General features: G+C 42.3%; 1 protein-coding gene across 7 annotated transcripts in view; it reads right to left on the bottom strand.

Annotated features, from left to right (window-relative positions):
* The window catches only part of LOC112559110 (dihydropyrimidinase-like), a 55,686-nt gene that overhangs the window by 13,351 nt on the left and 27,560 nt on the right, over positions 1 to 14,775 (bottom strand). Inside the window, exon 1 of one of the 7 annotated variants that reach the window (XM_025230064.1) lies at positions 7,953 to 8,757. The exons of 5 other annotated variants lie outside the window; for them this stretch is intronic. In XM_025230064.1, coding sequence (XP_025085849.1) covers positions 7,953 to 7,994 — 42 coding nt within the window. In that variant the 5' untranslated portion in view covers positions 7,995 to 8,757. Of the gene's footprint in view, positions 1 to 710; positions 1,289 to 7,952; positions 8,758 to 14,775 lie in introns of those variants that run through there. One more of the 7 variants, XM_025230063.1, reaches the window with a different exon arrangement.

Below are 14,775 nucleotides of genomic sequence, written 5' to 3'. Positions count from 1 at the left end.
AACAAGCTCCCCATTATGTCCCACCAAGAGATAAAGATGACAAAATGCTCGCTTTTCTATATTTCTAGTGAGTGTGATTTGGCCAGATTTTCTGTATCTAGATTAGTGATTTTTTTTTCATACGAATTACTGTAACAACTGAAGTTTAGCTAATGTCTATGAAAACTGTTACTTATAAGTACTTTAAATAGTAGCCATAACTTAAAACACCACACACAAAGTCCTATTTATTTGCTGTAACTTTTTCTGGCTTGTCCATATCCAGATACTATTTGCAAAATATCCTAAATACCAACATTTAATAAATAAATGAAACAAAGCATGATTCTCGTTGAGGTACTATGAATCTTATGCAAGCTACAACTGGCACTGTAGTCTGTTCCTGCTGAATCACCCTGATAACAAATACCCAAGGCAAAGAATAACCTCTTTATGTAGCCTAGAAACTCAACCTGCAAATCAGTGTGACTCACAGCCCAGGCTCAAGATGGAATGGCCTGCCAGCACTATAAGACATAATCCTACAATTAATTCCCAACAGTAAGGCATGCACTCAAAATGAAGTTCTATTTAAAAAAAATTATTAGGTGTGTTTTCAAGCACAATAAACATTCTTCAAACCTTCTACAAAATGCAGATTATCACCTAGGTACAAAACCTTTTCACCACAAGCAACCCCCAACTGAGCACGGGTTAAGATACTGGCTTACCAGGGCGAAACAGTAATCAATGCAACCACAACATGAGCAGCCTTTTTCCTCCACAGGTAAATCTGTGCTTTCCAATGAGGGCATCTTGCTGCTACAATAAACTCACAGCAGGTGAATCTCCTTGGATCCAGTTATGATTCCTGTAGATTAACTCATCAGACTTGAAGAGCAGGCTCCCAAGAGTTTATATGCCTTTTTAAATAGAGCAAAGCTCTTACTAGCTGAGGTTAATTATGTTGCTCCTTCTGGATGCGTTCACCAGCACTATCAGTAATGCACTCTGTGGTTTTTCATGCAGGTGAGCCTTTTCAAAGGCAAAATCAACAAGAAAATGGTCTTCAGTGTTTAAAAGTCTTTATAGCTTCTGTTCCCCTTCATCTTGATGTGGACGATATCACATCTTTCTATGAAGTGCTAGCACAATACACTAAGACCACTCTTGCTGACTTGCAAAAGCAACAAGAAGCAAACACTGCCTCGCTTCTAAAAATTTCAAGACTTTTCTGTCAGAATCAAGTCAAGACACCTATGTAGCATGAAATCTCCACAAAGACTGTCTTGTAAGATGCCCAACAGCAACCCAGCCAATGATTCACTGAAAAATGAGACTGCCTTCATTCAAAACATTCTCTCTTGCCACTGCCAGTCGGCCATTACTCCCCTTCCCTCCCTTCCAGCTCTTCAATCTGCCCAGCGCCATGTGGCTGATCTTAAAACACCTTCACTGCTAAGAGGTACCCCTCAACCTCTTTACAGGTTACACTGTACCTGCCTTTATACCTCATGCGATACCATGTCCATTTTCTACACACCTGATTCTATCACAAGTTTTCAACAAGTGGTTATTAATAATGCACACAGACCTATTTTTGTCACAAACAGTGCAAATTTATATAACACTGGAGCAACATTCTCTAGAAGCAGAGGTTATGAAAAAAAAAGTGTACTATATCATCATCACAGCTCCACCAGAAAGTCGTTGAATTAAGCTTAATTACTCGCATGCCTTTCTCAGAGCACCTGCTAGCTGCTCCATTTAGTCTTAAGACTCTGGCCATCATGTGTCATGCTTAAGAAGAGAACAGGAGCCTTATGGAGAGATGCTGTTCACCTAGCAGTGGTGGAAGGAGGGGGATTGGAATAGGCTGGGGAACAGATCAGCCAGCCCAGCAGCAGCCCCTATAAACACTGAGGGACTGCCATGGCGCCATGGCATTTTCTAGACACCATTATCAAGACACATTCCTTGATGTGCGTCTCATCACTGTCAGTCTTTCTCACAGGCACTGAACAATCATTCCAGAAATAGTTAACATGTCCCCCTACATAAGCAATGCTTCCCCTAAACTGACCATTGTTTCCCATTAGGTAACACATAAAACCAATATTGGTTAACAGTTTTTGAAGCCTAAGCTTTTGTTGGTTATTATTAAAGAGTCTTTTGGTCTTTAGCTGTTGTGTTTAGGAGTCTTTGTGTTGGGTTTGAGACGTGGGATCTCCCTTGAGGTTATGTGACCAAAGACTGAACAAGTTTGCTACCCGCAACGGATATGACTTCAACAGACAATTAAGCTGAGGTTAGGATTAAGTCTTCATTAGGACTGCTTTTAGATTTTTTAAAAATAGAGGTCTGAATCATGTACCAAATATGATTAACTCAAACTGCAATCACAAATTACTGAGCTGGTGCCTTAGCAACAGCCTGGTGGATTTGTACAATCTCCATATTTCTTACTCCTCACATCTGAGAAGTCATTCCCAGTTCAAATGTCTTTTTCTCTCCAAACCACATCCCTCCTTATGCAACGGAGCTGACGCCTGTACCTTGTCGCCTATTTCCTGCTAAACCCTAAAAGATCATCTCTCATCAGGTAAGAACAGCAAGCAAGGCTGGCGCTTGTGTTGTCACAAACAACATGACAGCTGCAGTTCCTCCTGGCTACCGGCAGTGCAGCTGCGCAAAAGGTATCTCTCCCCGCCCCACAAAAAATGGCAAGGAATCACTGGAAGATAATTATCTGTAACTTGAGAGAGCGGTAAGCGCGCACCAAAGCTTTCAGCAAGGAAGCAACACATCCAGCGCGACATGCTGCATGCTGCTACATTCCACACGTCGTGTTGCTGACAAGAGTGCGTGTGCGTGTGTCTGGTAAGTGTGCACGTGCGTACTAACAAAAGGACCTTGGCGCTGCTGTCGTCGTGACTATACATACAGTCAAATCATGTAATTAACTGGGCCAAGGAAACCACTGGAAATAAAAATAAAACTGCTGGTGGGAGTTAGGCGGAAGTGTACAAGCAGTGCATTTTTTTCTTCCCTATGGACTATGATCTCTGAACAAAGCATCACCCTCTAATGTACCGAGAAGGAAGTGGACTGAACACGTGCATGGGTATAAATTATACATGCTTGGGAGGGGTGGAGTGGCGAGGGTACAAAAGCGGTGATCGATTCCTATGTTCACAAGTATGGTCAGACCACGGATGTGTATAGGATGCAGATTCATGGTCAGACAAGAGAAACTAGTCAGGCTAGTGCTTCCAATGCTCTGTGCCACAGTTCCAACGCTTTCTCACGAACTGCTTGCTGCCACCTTGTCAGAAAGACGACGAGTGAAGCCGGGTGGCCCGCTGGCTGACGCTCTGGTGCTACAGGGTGAGCGGTTCTTGACGCACGCAGTCGTCGTAGGGTACACTGCAGCACTGATGATGTCATCGATCCTGCCTGGGGTTGGCTCGAGTCCCTGACATTGCTCGCACGCTCCCACTGACAGCAGGCTTGGTAGCGGCTGTGGAAGGCTCAATGACTAAGACACATGACACTCCGCCTGCCGCATTATTACGGCACCAGCAGCATTGCTTTACTGGAATTGTGGGACTGGCGAAAACATGTTTACTCATACTTCCCGCTGTTTGCCCTTTCTCTCAACTCAACTACTATTTAGTGAGACCCCCATTTAAACTTCTATATCAAACGTGATGGAACCCATGTTTCCAGTGCAAACATCACAACTCGATCAACCTGAATAAAAAAGACTGGCATGCCAAATACTTCTTCATCAGGTATACTTTCTATATTTCTGCCTTCCTATGAGTTTATGTACATAAAACAGATGTCAAAAATATCTTTACCCTCTTGTTTCCCGGTTTGTTTTTTTTTGTATACTCTCCCCTGGTCATAAACAGACTGTACAGACTAGACGATCATAAAAAAAACCTAAAACAATTACTTCTACCATCCTGTATTTTTCTCTCTCTCTAATCTTAAATGAATAAACTTTCAAATATATAATGCCTGAATGTTATGAACTTGTATGCATCTAAAAATATCTTTTGAAGTGCACATGACTGCACAGCATTTAGATATTACATTCTTTGATTTACAAGTGCTTAAGTTAATTTGTAACCCTCTATAAAATAAATCCTACACAAGACACCATATACACTATATACAACTAAGCCAGAATCTGGCAGCTTTGTATTTACAAACGGCCACCTGTTGCTAAGCCACCTAGCATCAGGTCCCTCCCATTTTTGTACCTACATTCCCCTCTCTGGGGAAAACAGCAGAAACATCTGTTGCTGCTGCCTCCTCCCTTCTAGCATGATACATGATGTAATAACGCTAAATGTCAGAGGTCGACAGGCAGAGACAGGAAGCATTTGCTGTTCTCTAGAGCAGAGGTCCTCTCCCCTATCTCCTGCTAACTGCAAGAAACTGGCACTAGCTGGTTATCTGTGCCAAGAGCTATGTTAGTGTATCCTCTAAGAATCATTCAAATTATCACTACCTATGGAGCTTAAAAATAAACTTATGATTGAGGGTGGGAATGGAGGGAGATAAAGCTCTGAATGGTGTTAATTAAATTTTAAAACTTTCATTCATGAAGCCCTAAGGAGGAAAACCCAATTTTTTGCACTTCTAGTGTTTTGTTTTTGTAGGTAATATGGGCCTGAATAGAGACAAAGAACCAGTGGGGTGCAATTTCTTTCAAATGATTATGCAAATCATAATGCACCCACAAAATCACTATGTATAGACATAGGTCAAAACCACAACCTCATGTTTGTACCTAATATATAGTCGCAGCTCTTCTATATGTTGGGGACTTCACAAGTTAAATGTATCCATTCAGTATGTTGTTGACCTCTTTTGTATACGCTGCTGTTTGCAGGTGTGTATTTCAAGAACAGACCAGAGTTATTAACTTAGATTTGGGGAAATATTATCTTGCTGAACTTTACCAAATCAAGAACAAAAAAAAAAAAGCAAAAACAAAAATGAAACCAAAAAACCCCCCTCAAATCTCCACCCCACTAGCTCATGACCATCATGAGCAAGTGGCCAGAATGACTCACTAGATCTGACTCAAAAGAGTCTGCACTAGGAAGAATAAATGGAAACAGGGAGGTAAGAAGTTCTTTCCCTATGGTAAGCAGAGAAATGTGTTGTGGCAGCGTGGAAGCTTGCTGTCAGGATCTGTTAGAGGAAGTGATGCCATTAGTTGGCATCTATGCCGCTCCCAACATGTCAACTGGTAAACTGCTACCACTCTTTCCTCCAACACTGCTTCTTTGTCATTAGCAAACATCATTTGGAGCAGTGCCATATATTTTAAAGCTCAGGCCGTATAATACATATACCCACAAACAGACACTGATAAGCATGAAGATTACAAGAAGACTATCACTCTTCAGTTCAAAAAAAAAAAAATCAAACATATCTTGACTGATGTCGAAGACAAGGGGTTACAACTAATTTCATATAAAATGATAAAACTTCAAAAGATACTTTTGAGATCTGGCTTTTGTTGACATGATCATTATTCAGTTTAGGTAAACTTTTTATTCTTTTATATTTAAAATTGTTGCTAGTCCATAACCAGTCTTTCATACTTTTTTGCCTAGATAAACTGATAGCACTGTCAAAACAGATATCTGCTTGTTGCTTCTTGATTCAACAGAGAATTCTTGTTCCCGCCAAGTAAAGTTTCAGAACAAGCTATGATCATTTTCCCCTTTTGCAGTCTTCAGGTCTAGCATTTGTTTACAAGGCTGGCTGCTTTGCAGTGATATACCCTTAGTTTAGTTCCACCAATGCCCCCTTCCCTTTCACAGTCAACGAAAAGGTATCCCTCAGCTTCTACAGATTATATCTCTAATCTAAAATGCTCTATGCTTACTGACAAAACAGAAAATGATAGCCATGCACTGATTCTGAACACCTAAACAGCACCCTCATAAGGGTAATCAATAGGAACTGCAAACTGTGGCCAAGGCCAAGGTCTTTTATCCCAGAAAGGAAGCCATAGTGCATGGATCAATACAGCAACAGCTCTGTCAAACCTTCCCAGCAACCTCCCAATGCAAACATACTGACAAATTTATCCATGTTTGTTGTCTAAAAATATGCATAAAATGTAAGCTACTGTTAAAATGAGTTTTTATTAAAGCCGTCTATAATTTGTAAATTAACTTTGTTAATCATTGTATCACTATTACAGAAATCCTGATCTGATCTATTCTTTCAAACTAACTCAGTCCAGGCAGAAACGCTCCTATAAAAATTATTTCGGTTTTAGGCTAATATTGTACGTTAAAGTAACTATGCAACATGCAGCAGTATATCATCAAACACCTGCAGTATTTGAGAAATATGTTTTTTAATCTATAAATTTTAAACACTTGAAATCTCACATCATTTGTAAGAAACCATGTGTTCTGTGCACTTTTAGAATTTGAAACTTAATAATCAGTAAAACAGAAATGCTGTAAAGCTGTATTACTAAGTGAATAGCATTAATCCAGTAGGCAGTCACCATACCAGGCCATAAAATTATGTTTAGATGTAAAGCTGTAGGCTGATCAAGTGGTGGCTGCAACCCATGAGACATTTAACTTGCTATTCATCTTCTTTAAAGGTGTCTACTTTGTGCTCTTATTACTGGGGAAATAATGCATTTTAAGGAAAGGTTTAGAGGCAATTCACTAAAACAGACATGCTAGTCTCTCGTATGAAAAATGAAGCAACAATCATTTTTTTAAACACACTTTAAGAAATGTTGTCAAGGTTTTTTTTCACGATTTCTGGGACGTATTAATTTGTTGACATTATCTCCACTCTGTGTAAAATTCTACTAATTGGTCTCTTAATGTTTAAAAATCAAATAAAAATTTTTAAGTAACCGAGAGAATAGGTGTAACACACCGGCGACAAGCCAAGCAGTGCGTTGTAAACACCAACAAGTGCCAAATTTTATGTTCCAATTCAAAAATTGTAGGTTGGCTATGAGAGTTATCTAACCTTGACCACGCACTTTTCACCCATGGTCATTGTTGATTTATACAGCAAACTTAAAAAGAAAATGCTGTTGTAAACTTCTTTCCTCGTTAAAACATCAAAATTGACATTTCAACAGCCCTAATGCCCATTAAAAATGACCTGAATGCGGTTTCACTCTATCTAAACTGTTCTCCAGTACAATAGCCAGAAATGGCTTTCTTTTTTCAAACATTTTTTTTTCCTTGTAACAAACCTAAGCGAAAAGGGGAGAAACTCTTGGCACGATTGCCGTTGTTTGTTTTTTTTTTTATTATGGTGCGATTAAGGGAGGTGAAGATAAAAGGATCGTTTGCATACACGCTTGGTTCCAAGCGCCAATCCGATGATCAATTTCCAAAGGCACAATGAATAATAATAATAAAAAAAAAAGATTGCAGGTGTCTCCAACGATAACGGTTATTTGCATGTTGCATTCTTTTAAAATGCAAAAGGATATGATTACCAGGATGTAATTTGTAAAAATTAAATGTCCCAAGCAGTGCCACTGATAATGTGTTGCACAGGAAACGGTAGTCTTCGATCGATAACACGACTACACCGGCAGCACTAGCCTACTTTACACGCCATAAACGAGGCCAAATCTACCACGGAACTGTCTTTCCTAAAACTGCCTTCATATTCTGTAAAATGCATGCTGCTGTCTTGAGAAACATCGACGCTTTATTAAAGCTAAACATTATATATGTCTTAAAAAACTCCTCCATCACAAAGTTCATTCTGTGATTCAAAGATCGAGAGAAGTGGTGAACTCAGTAACTCCTGTCATTTCCCCCGATATGTGGATCAATAAGAAACCAGTTTTCTCCGTTTCACTCCCCAGCTTTTGAACGCAGCTACGAAAAGACATTTAAAACCAAAATGACTTGCACGGCTACTGTAAACTATAAGAAAATACCCACCTGCAAGTGTATAGGCACTTTCTTCACAGGCGTGCGGCTCATGCTGGCGTCTGGTCGTCTGTCCGCGCGTTGGATGGCTCCCGGAACACGGTTCTACTTTCACACAGTCAAGCAGACGACACTACACAATCCAGGCAAATCCCGAACTACGCACCTCTACAAAGGAGATGATTCCTGGATAAACTGTGTCCTAAGCCACCGATTACTCCGAGGGAATGTTGGAGGCATGAGACCTCGTACCAAATTCGAAATTAGATAGTAATTAATCCACACTACATCGGTTGTTTCCCTTTGAAGTTCGTCGCCACTAGCGGCACAGTTCTGTTGTAAGCACGCTCACTGAAAAATGCCGCCGAAAAGGCAAAAAAAAGACAACCAGCTGCTTTTAGGCGCACAAGTGTGCGCTTTTAGGCATCGAGGAAAGTTCCTGAGGAAGAAAAAGTGCGTAAAAAGATGCAGAGATGACAAAATATCGCCCCGTTAGCCGCTCTTCCCGAGGATTCTCATAGGGGCTGAGCTAGTTCTCACATAGCGCAATTTCAAAACGCACTGCATCCACAGAGAAGCGCGGCGGCCCTCCTCGAGCACAATCAAATCGCCACATCAAAATGCCGGCGCTGCCAGAACTATTTTTAGTTCGTCGCTGCCAGAAAGGCGGTATGTTCATAATAAATGCACGTGGTGAGGTGGTAGTGTGAAGTCATCGATGTCACCGCTGGATCTTATCATACTAAAATCGATACACAATAGTCTGGATGGACGTTATGGCGATCTCCCGCGAGCAACTGCGGCAGAAAAGAAAGCTGCGCACGCGCTCGCGCGGTGAATGAATAGCAACTGTTCAGATGACATGCATACACTTAAAATTTTAATCTTTCGGTGACGAACATCCACACACTGTTATCTCAGAATGACGGGGGAGAGAAAGTCACGCCCCGTGCATAAATTATTACAATCTTAAAATATTGTTGAGAAGGTTGAATTTTCACTAGGCCACTTCAGACAAGGGAAGTAATATCCAATCTTGTTAAAGGGGCTTCACCACTCCAAGCAGCTGAAGTACGATTCACGGATTATAATAATTATGGACTAAATCAGATACTGTCACTCTTCCAGACACAATTCCTTTTTATCTCTATTACAAAAGAATGTCAATAACAGAGAGAACGTGAAAGAGATTAAGTAAGTTATGTCTGGATTGGTAAACGACGTAACAGGATCGCCCATCATCTCATTAATAGATTCATAGTTAATAAGCAATTAGGAGAGGCCAAGCACTAGTCTGATTATATTTTACGCCTGTCTGGTAAGCCGGCATGTAGCAAAGAGCAAACCTAACTGTAGCAGGAAGAGTTATGTCGCATTCCTTTCAGGCACATATGCAATTATTCAGTTACAGCAGTCTTTGAAAAATTCTGCCAGTCACAAAACTTCAGGATCATGCAGCTATTTAAGTTATCGGGGTCACTGAGACAAGGTAAGGGAGAGGATGGGAAGCCATAGTCAATATTCCACATTCGCTAAGCAAGAAGAGCATCCACTACATCCACTGGTGGTGCTCGAATATTTTGGATAAATGTACGTCCCTCCCATCGTGTGTGTGTGTGCTCGCGCGCTTGCGTCAAAATCGAAATCCGAGCAAAGAGAAAACGTTTGCGCCACGTTCAGTTCCCTGACATTCACCACAGGACCGGTGCGACTTCCTTATGGCAAAAGGGATAATCTTGACATCACATCTCACAGCAGCTTTGTTTCTGTCCCTTCTTTTTCTTTCCTTTTTTTATATTCTTTCTTTCCACGCAACAAATCCGCTTTTATTGATTCCCTGTAGAAAAGAAACGTTTTTACGATTTGCAGCTGACGAGTGTAGGACTATTGAGCAGCTTTCATTTTGTGAGCTGGCAACTGCACAGCTGCAAACCAAGGAAACGCTGGGTCTTTTCTCTTTGTTCTCCGTCTAATTTAACTTTCTGTAATGGTTGACGAAGTGGCTAGAGTTGCGGCCTAGTTATCTCCCCCTCCCTCTTCCTCTCACAGGCCCGTCTTCCACGCTACAGCGCCTCCCTCCTTCTACCGCGACTCTTCAACATCTGTGACGTGAATCATACTACTGCTGGTTAACCCGACGTAAAGCAATCTCCCCCACCACCATCCCACCCACTCCCATTTCCGTGGCAGGAGGAGCCGATGGGAAAAAGGCCTGCTGCTCCCGAAGTCACACCGCCAGGACGGTCTGTTAGCGTCTCCAACCGCGTTTCCAGAGGCTCCAACCCCCATCCCGTCCTGCACCGTTTGGTTTGGTCCTCCGATGATGTAAGCAAACGCGAATTCGTCGGTGATGTTGCTGACAGTTTTCACGGCCAGGCTGGCAAACCATTTTTCTTTTGTTCTTTTTCGACACACCTGCCCCGCCCTGACTGTAAGTCTCTCTTCCAGACGGTTTAAACTTCCCTGTTAGTTTTTCTTTATTTCCATACATCAGCTCTGTTCACCGCTTCACCCGCCTCTCACTCCTGATCTCACACAAACACATACAAATGCAGAGATCAAAGGGAGGCAACGCTGACAAGTGAGAAGGCCCTCGAGGAACGCCCTTCGGTGGAGTGTGTGACTGATCAGGTCAGAACCATTTCGCAAAGACATCAAAAGACTTTTCCTCCTATGTAGTTTATTTTTCTGCTATACGCTTTACGTAGGTAAAGGGCAGGTTATGCAATACAACTAATTATAGATTCAAAACAGAGTTGTCTAACCTTAACCGTGAGCGTAGTTCAACTTTTCAGCTCACGTTCGCTTTTTTTTTTTTTAAATCACGCCCTCGACAACAGAAATCATAGTAATCCACAAAATAAACAGAACTTCAAATATTTTATAAACTTACTCGAAAAAATAGTTCAACAACTGCAAAAACACACTTCTTGGCGCCAGCAAGTCACATGACCAACCAACGGCACTCTTTGCCTATGACCTCCTAAAGACAGCCAATTTGTCATTTTCGAAAACAAATTACCAGCTTGACACAGGAAGGGAGAGATCGTCTGTTTGTGTAGAGGTGTGGTGCTCTTACAAACCAGCTAAATCGCGTCTCGCGTCAGCAGCCTACCTTGAAACGTTTAATTAAAAAGGAAAAAAAGTTCAAAGTGGAACAAGGCTTGAGATATTGCAGTCGAAGGGGGAAACCGTCTTCAACATTTTTCTGGACGAGGAGCCGAACCAGCCAGATGTGTAAACAGATGGGATTCAAAGTCAGAACACTCAGGTCTACGCTAAGCTTCTGCTTACAATACTCGTTGCCACCAGAAAATGCCACCGACATTTACTGATTTAGCAATATGCTATCGTCTGTTCTTTATTCTTTCTTCTTTTTTTTTTTCTCTCATTCTAGGTGGCAGTTTTTGTAAGCTTTCAGCGAGATTCACACGGTTTGTTTGGTTTTTTTTAACTATTACACACGGAAACCCTCTTTCCATTTTTAGAGGGGGGTAATAAAAGTTCTTGAAAACGCTTTTGAGACAACTTCCTGTCTTGCGAGCATATGTTCTGACTATATGGGATTCAACAAAGCCCAAACTCCCAAACTTCCATTTCGTTAACCCTCTCGAGACATTTCTGACAAAGAAATGACACACCGCCCCTTACACACTCACTCCAAGTCCACATGCATCTCCTTCCCTCGAGATGCTGAAGCATCTGTTCCTTTCTATGACGTCACGGCTGGTCCTCGTGAGGCAAGGGAAACGGCAGTCACAGCATGACAGCTCGTTAACGGAACTGTACTTTGGGTGGAGAGGTTTATTATCTGCTAGTTATTTCTCTTGTCAGGCTGAAGTCGCTAATAAATTGACTTCACGCAAATACCACTGGATGGCATGTGTGCGCGCACACACACTTACACAAAGGGCGCATTCTTTACTCACCACATCGACTGCTGACATATATTCTCTCAATAGCTTTTGAACAGTTGTTATAATCTTAAAAATCCGCAAGCCAAAAACAGAACGCACGCGCACACACACATACATACACACACACGCACACGCACGCACGCAGAAGATTGTTTAACGAATGAGGATGAATTATATGGATGTCGAGGCGTCGAGAAATCACGTGACCTTCTACACTCAAGCGTAGGAACTTAAAACTTTTGAATCATCTGTCACCGACAGTGAGTTTCAGGTAAGGCAGCATCCTCTCGTCAATACTGGGAGCAGTTTCAAGGTCCACAAGAAGTCAAACCCTAAACCTAACCCTCACCCTCCCAACTCCCGAGAATACTGATCTAGGTTTGATGGGATTATTTATTATTATTGTTGCTTTTATATACTTTTGGATTTTTCTGGATGACGTCGATAAATAATGCGGACATACTCTCTCCCTCTCAGAAAGAAAGTGTCAAACTTTAAGTTTTCTGAACTAAAATACTGTTCCGTATACATAAAATATAGGCAGTCTTTGAAACTAAAAAGAATTTGGGAGCGTCAGGATGCGATGGATCTTCATTTTTTCTCTCTTTCTTCCAAAATAACTTCCGCACTTGTCTGACAAAGGCAAGGCCACATACCTCGGATCTTCAGCTCAGAGGTAGTGCCAACTAAGTGAACAGTTACTTCCCCTTGCCTGCAGAGCCAGGCTCTGGCAGCCGCGGTAATGATGCGACCAAACTCTGGGCCCGATAACTAGCAGCACAGTGCCGCCGTGCACCCCAGCTACAGATAGACAGCACACCGCATGGCCACGTCTGACTGTTGCGACATTTTCTGGGTGTAAATTCATTCGTCTGGGGTCGGGTGTGTTCTCTTCTGGCTTCAGTATCAGGGCCCTGCACGCCATTTTCCTTTTTGGTCACACAGGAACCCACAGAGTCATCGGTAGAGTTAGGGGAATGTGCATTGTGAACGGTTGTCTGTGCACGTGCAGGGCAAAGTATCACTGTACAATTACTGTATTATCATTAAGTGCTATCGCTGTACTATCAAACATTATTGTGACATTCAATAACCTCTTCTTATCTAGTCCCACCAAACTGGGTGAGAACAGATTTGTTTCGTCTATCGCCCTCTAATAGTGCATTATTGCAAGCCTCGTCAGTAATCAAACATCAGCATGTATTCAACCCTGCGTATGATAATTTTGCACAGTCAAATACCATATTAGCATGAAATAAAACACGTGTGGCACAATTATGCAAACACGATAACCAGCTAACCCTATACAAACACGTTTGGGACACACGCGCACGCGATAGTGATATTAAATATTGATGAAGAAAAGGAAGATGGAGGAAGCCGTTCAGTCCCTCGACCTAGCTGGTCGTCAAGGGGACTGCAGGGGAGCGGCAGTTGACAGGGTGACGGTCTGTCGCCGTAACCTTTGCTGAGAGGTAGCAGGGCATGCGCACTTTGTCCACTCCTTGACGACCACCATCCTGTTCCTCTTGTGATAGCCACCTTCAAGGACGCCATTTGACATCAGGTGTCATGACAGGTCATATGGACACACCAGGCACATGATGCATTTTACTCTTTTAGAGTTGTGGGGTCACCATGAAGATGACTCATTTTTTCTCACGGGCTTTTTCTGACAGCTGCTCCAGCCCACTCGTGGTACACAACTAGGCCGATCGTTGTATTTTTATCACCATGTACAAGGGTGACTTTTCTTGGTGTGACCACGATGTTGTCTAGTTATATAACTGTAGAATTCCTCAACCTTCTGGTCTCAAAAACCAATTTTTGTTTTCCATTCTGTCGACTCGGAGCATCGATCTAGACGAGGTTTGTGTCTGACGCCAATCGAAGATCCAGATGGAATCAGTCCGATGAGGCAGCGGATGTTATTTTCCTCCACCTCCTTGACGATGACATCATGATGATCATCGGAGTCCTCTACGCTGTATCCGATACTGTAATTGTCGTCCGTCGCTGTTTCCTCGATATCGGGTTTCTGCGAGTGCCTCAAAGCGCAATGGCGATTTTCCATCTTGGGTTCGAGCTCTTTGACCTTTCCGCGCTGATGTAGCATGCGGACGTTCCACGCACCTATTCCCTTTCCTGCGATGGTGGAGTTTAAGTAGCTCCTTTCTCGCACTCCCCATCCCTCTTGCAAAGCATGCTGGGCGTGAGTTGGCGGGAAGTAGTGAGGGAGGGGAGGCGTGGAACCGCAGTTGTTGTTCATCCAGACCTTCGCAGGTTTTGACCCACGAGGTAGCACCGACTTCCTCTTGGAGTTGCACTCGTAGTGAACTGGAGCTCCCACCTTCCTGCGAGTCACGTGATCGCTGCTCAGAAGGATGTGGAAAAAAATGGTGGGTGGTGGGTAGGGATGAGCGATAAAAAAGATAAAAGTAGAAAAGACATGGAAAGGATGGCTGATAATCCACTTATTAGAACAAAACAAGTGTCGACTACAGACTGGTGTCTCTGATGACGATCTTCATTTTCCTAAAACATAGCATGACAAATTAGTTAACTGTAGTTTTAAATATAACAGACACAAATTATATTCACCAGTAATCATTCGTCAATTGAAGAATTAGTGAGGTGAACATTTTTTTCTTCTAATAATTGGGTAAAATACAAAATACCGTTAGCCAAAATGTAAGTGAATACCTATCTTCCGTTCTCGAGATACACACCTTCAAACATCACCCGGCACAGAATGAGGTCCACAACAGGCACGGCAGGTAATGTGAATAGGTTTACGTTGTGAAGACTTCTGCCAACGACAAGCCTGTATCATAGACTAATTAGGAAATCTGTGCACACACGTGACCTCAAGATTATTTTACGAACGGAAGGAAAAGGGTATTTTCCCAGATTTGGAA

Source organism: Pomacea canaliculata, linkage group LG3, assembly GCF_003073045.1.
Source record: "Pomacea canaliculata isolate SZHN2017 linkage group LG3, ASM307304v1, whole genome shotgun sequence".
NCBI classification, from domain to species: Eukaryota; Metazoa; Mollusca; class Gastropoda; order Architaenioglossa; family Ampullariidae; genus Pomacea; species Pomacea canaliculata.
This window is presented reverse-complemented; position numbering and strand designations above follow the sequence as displayed.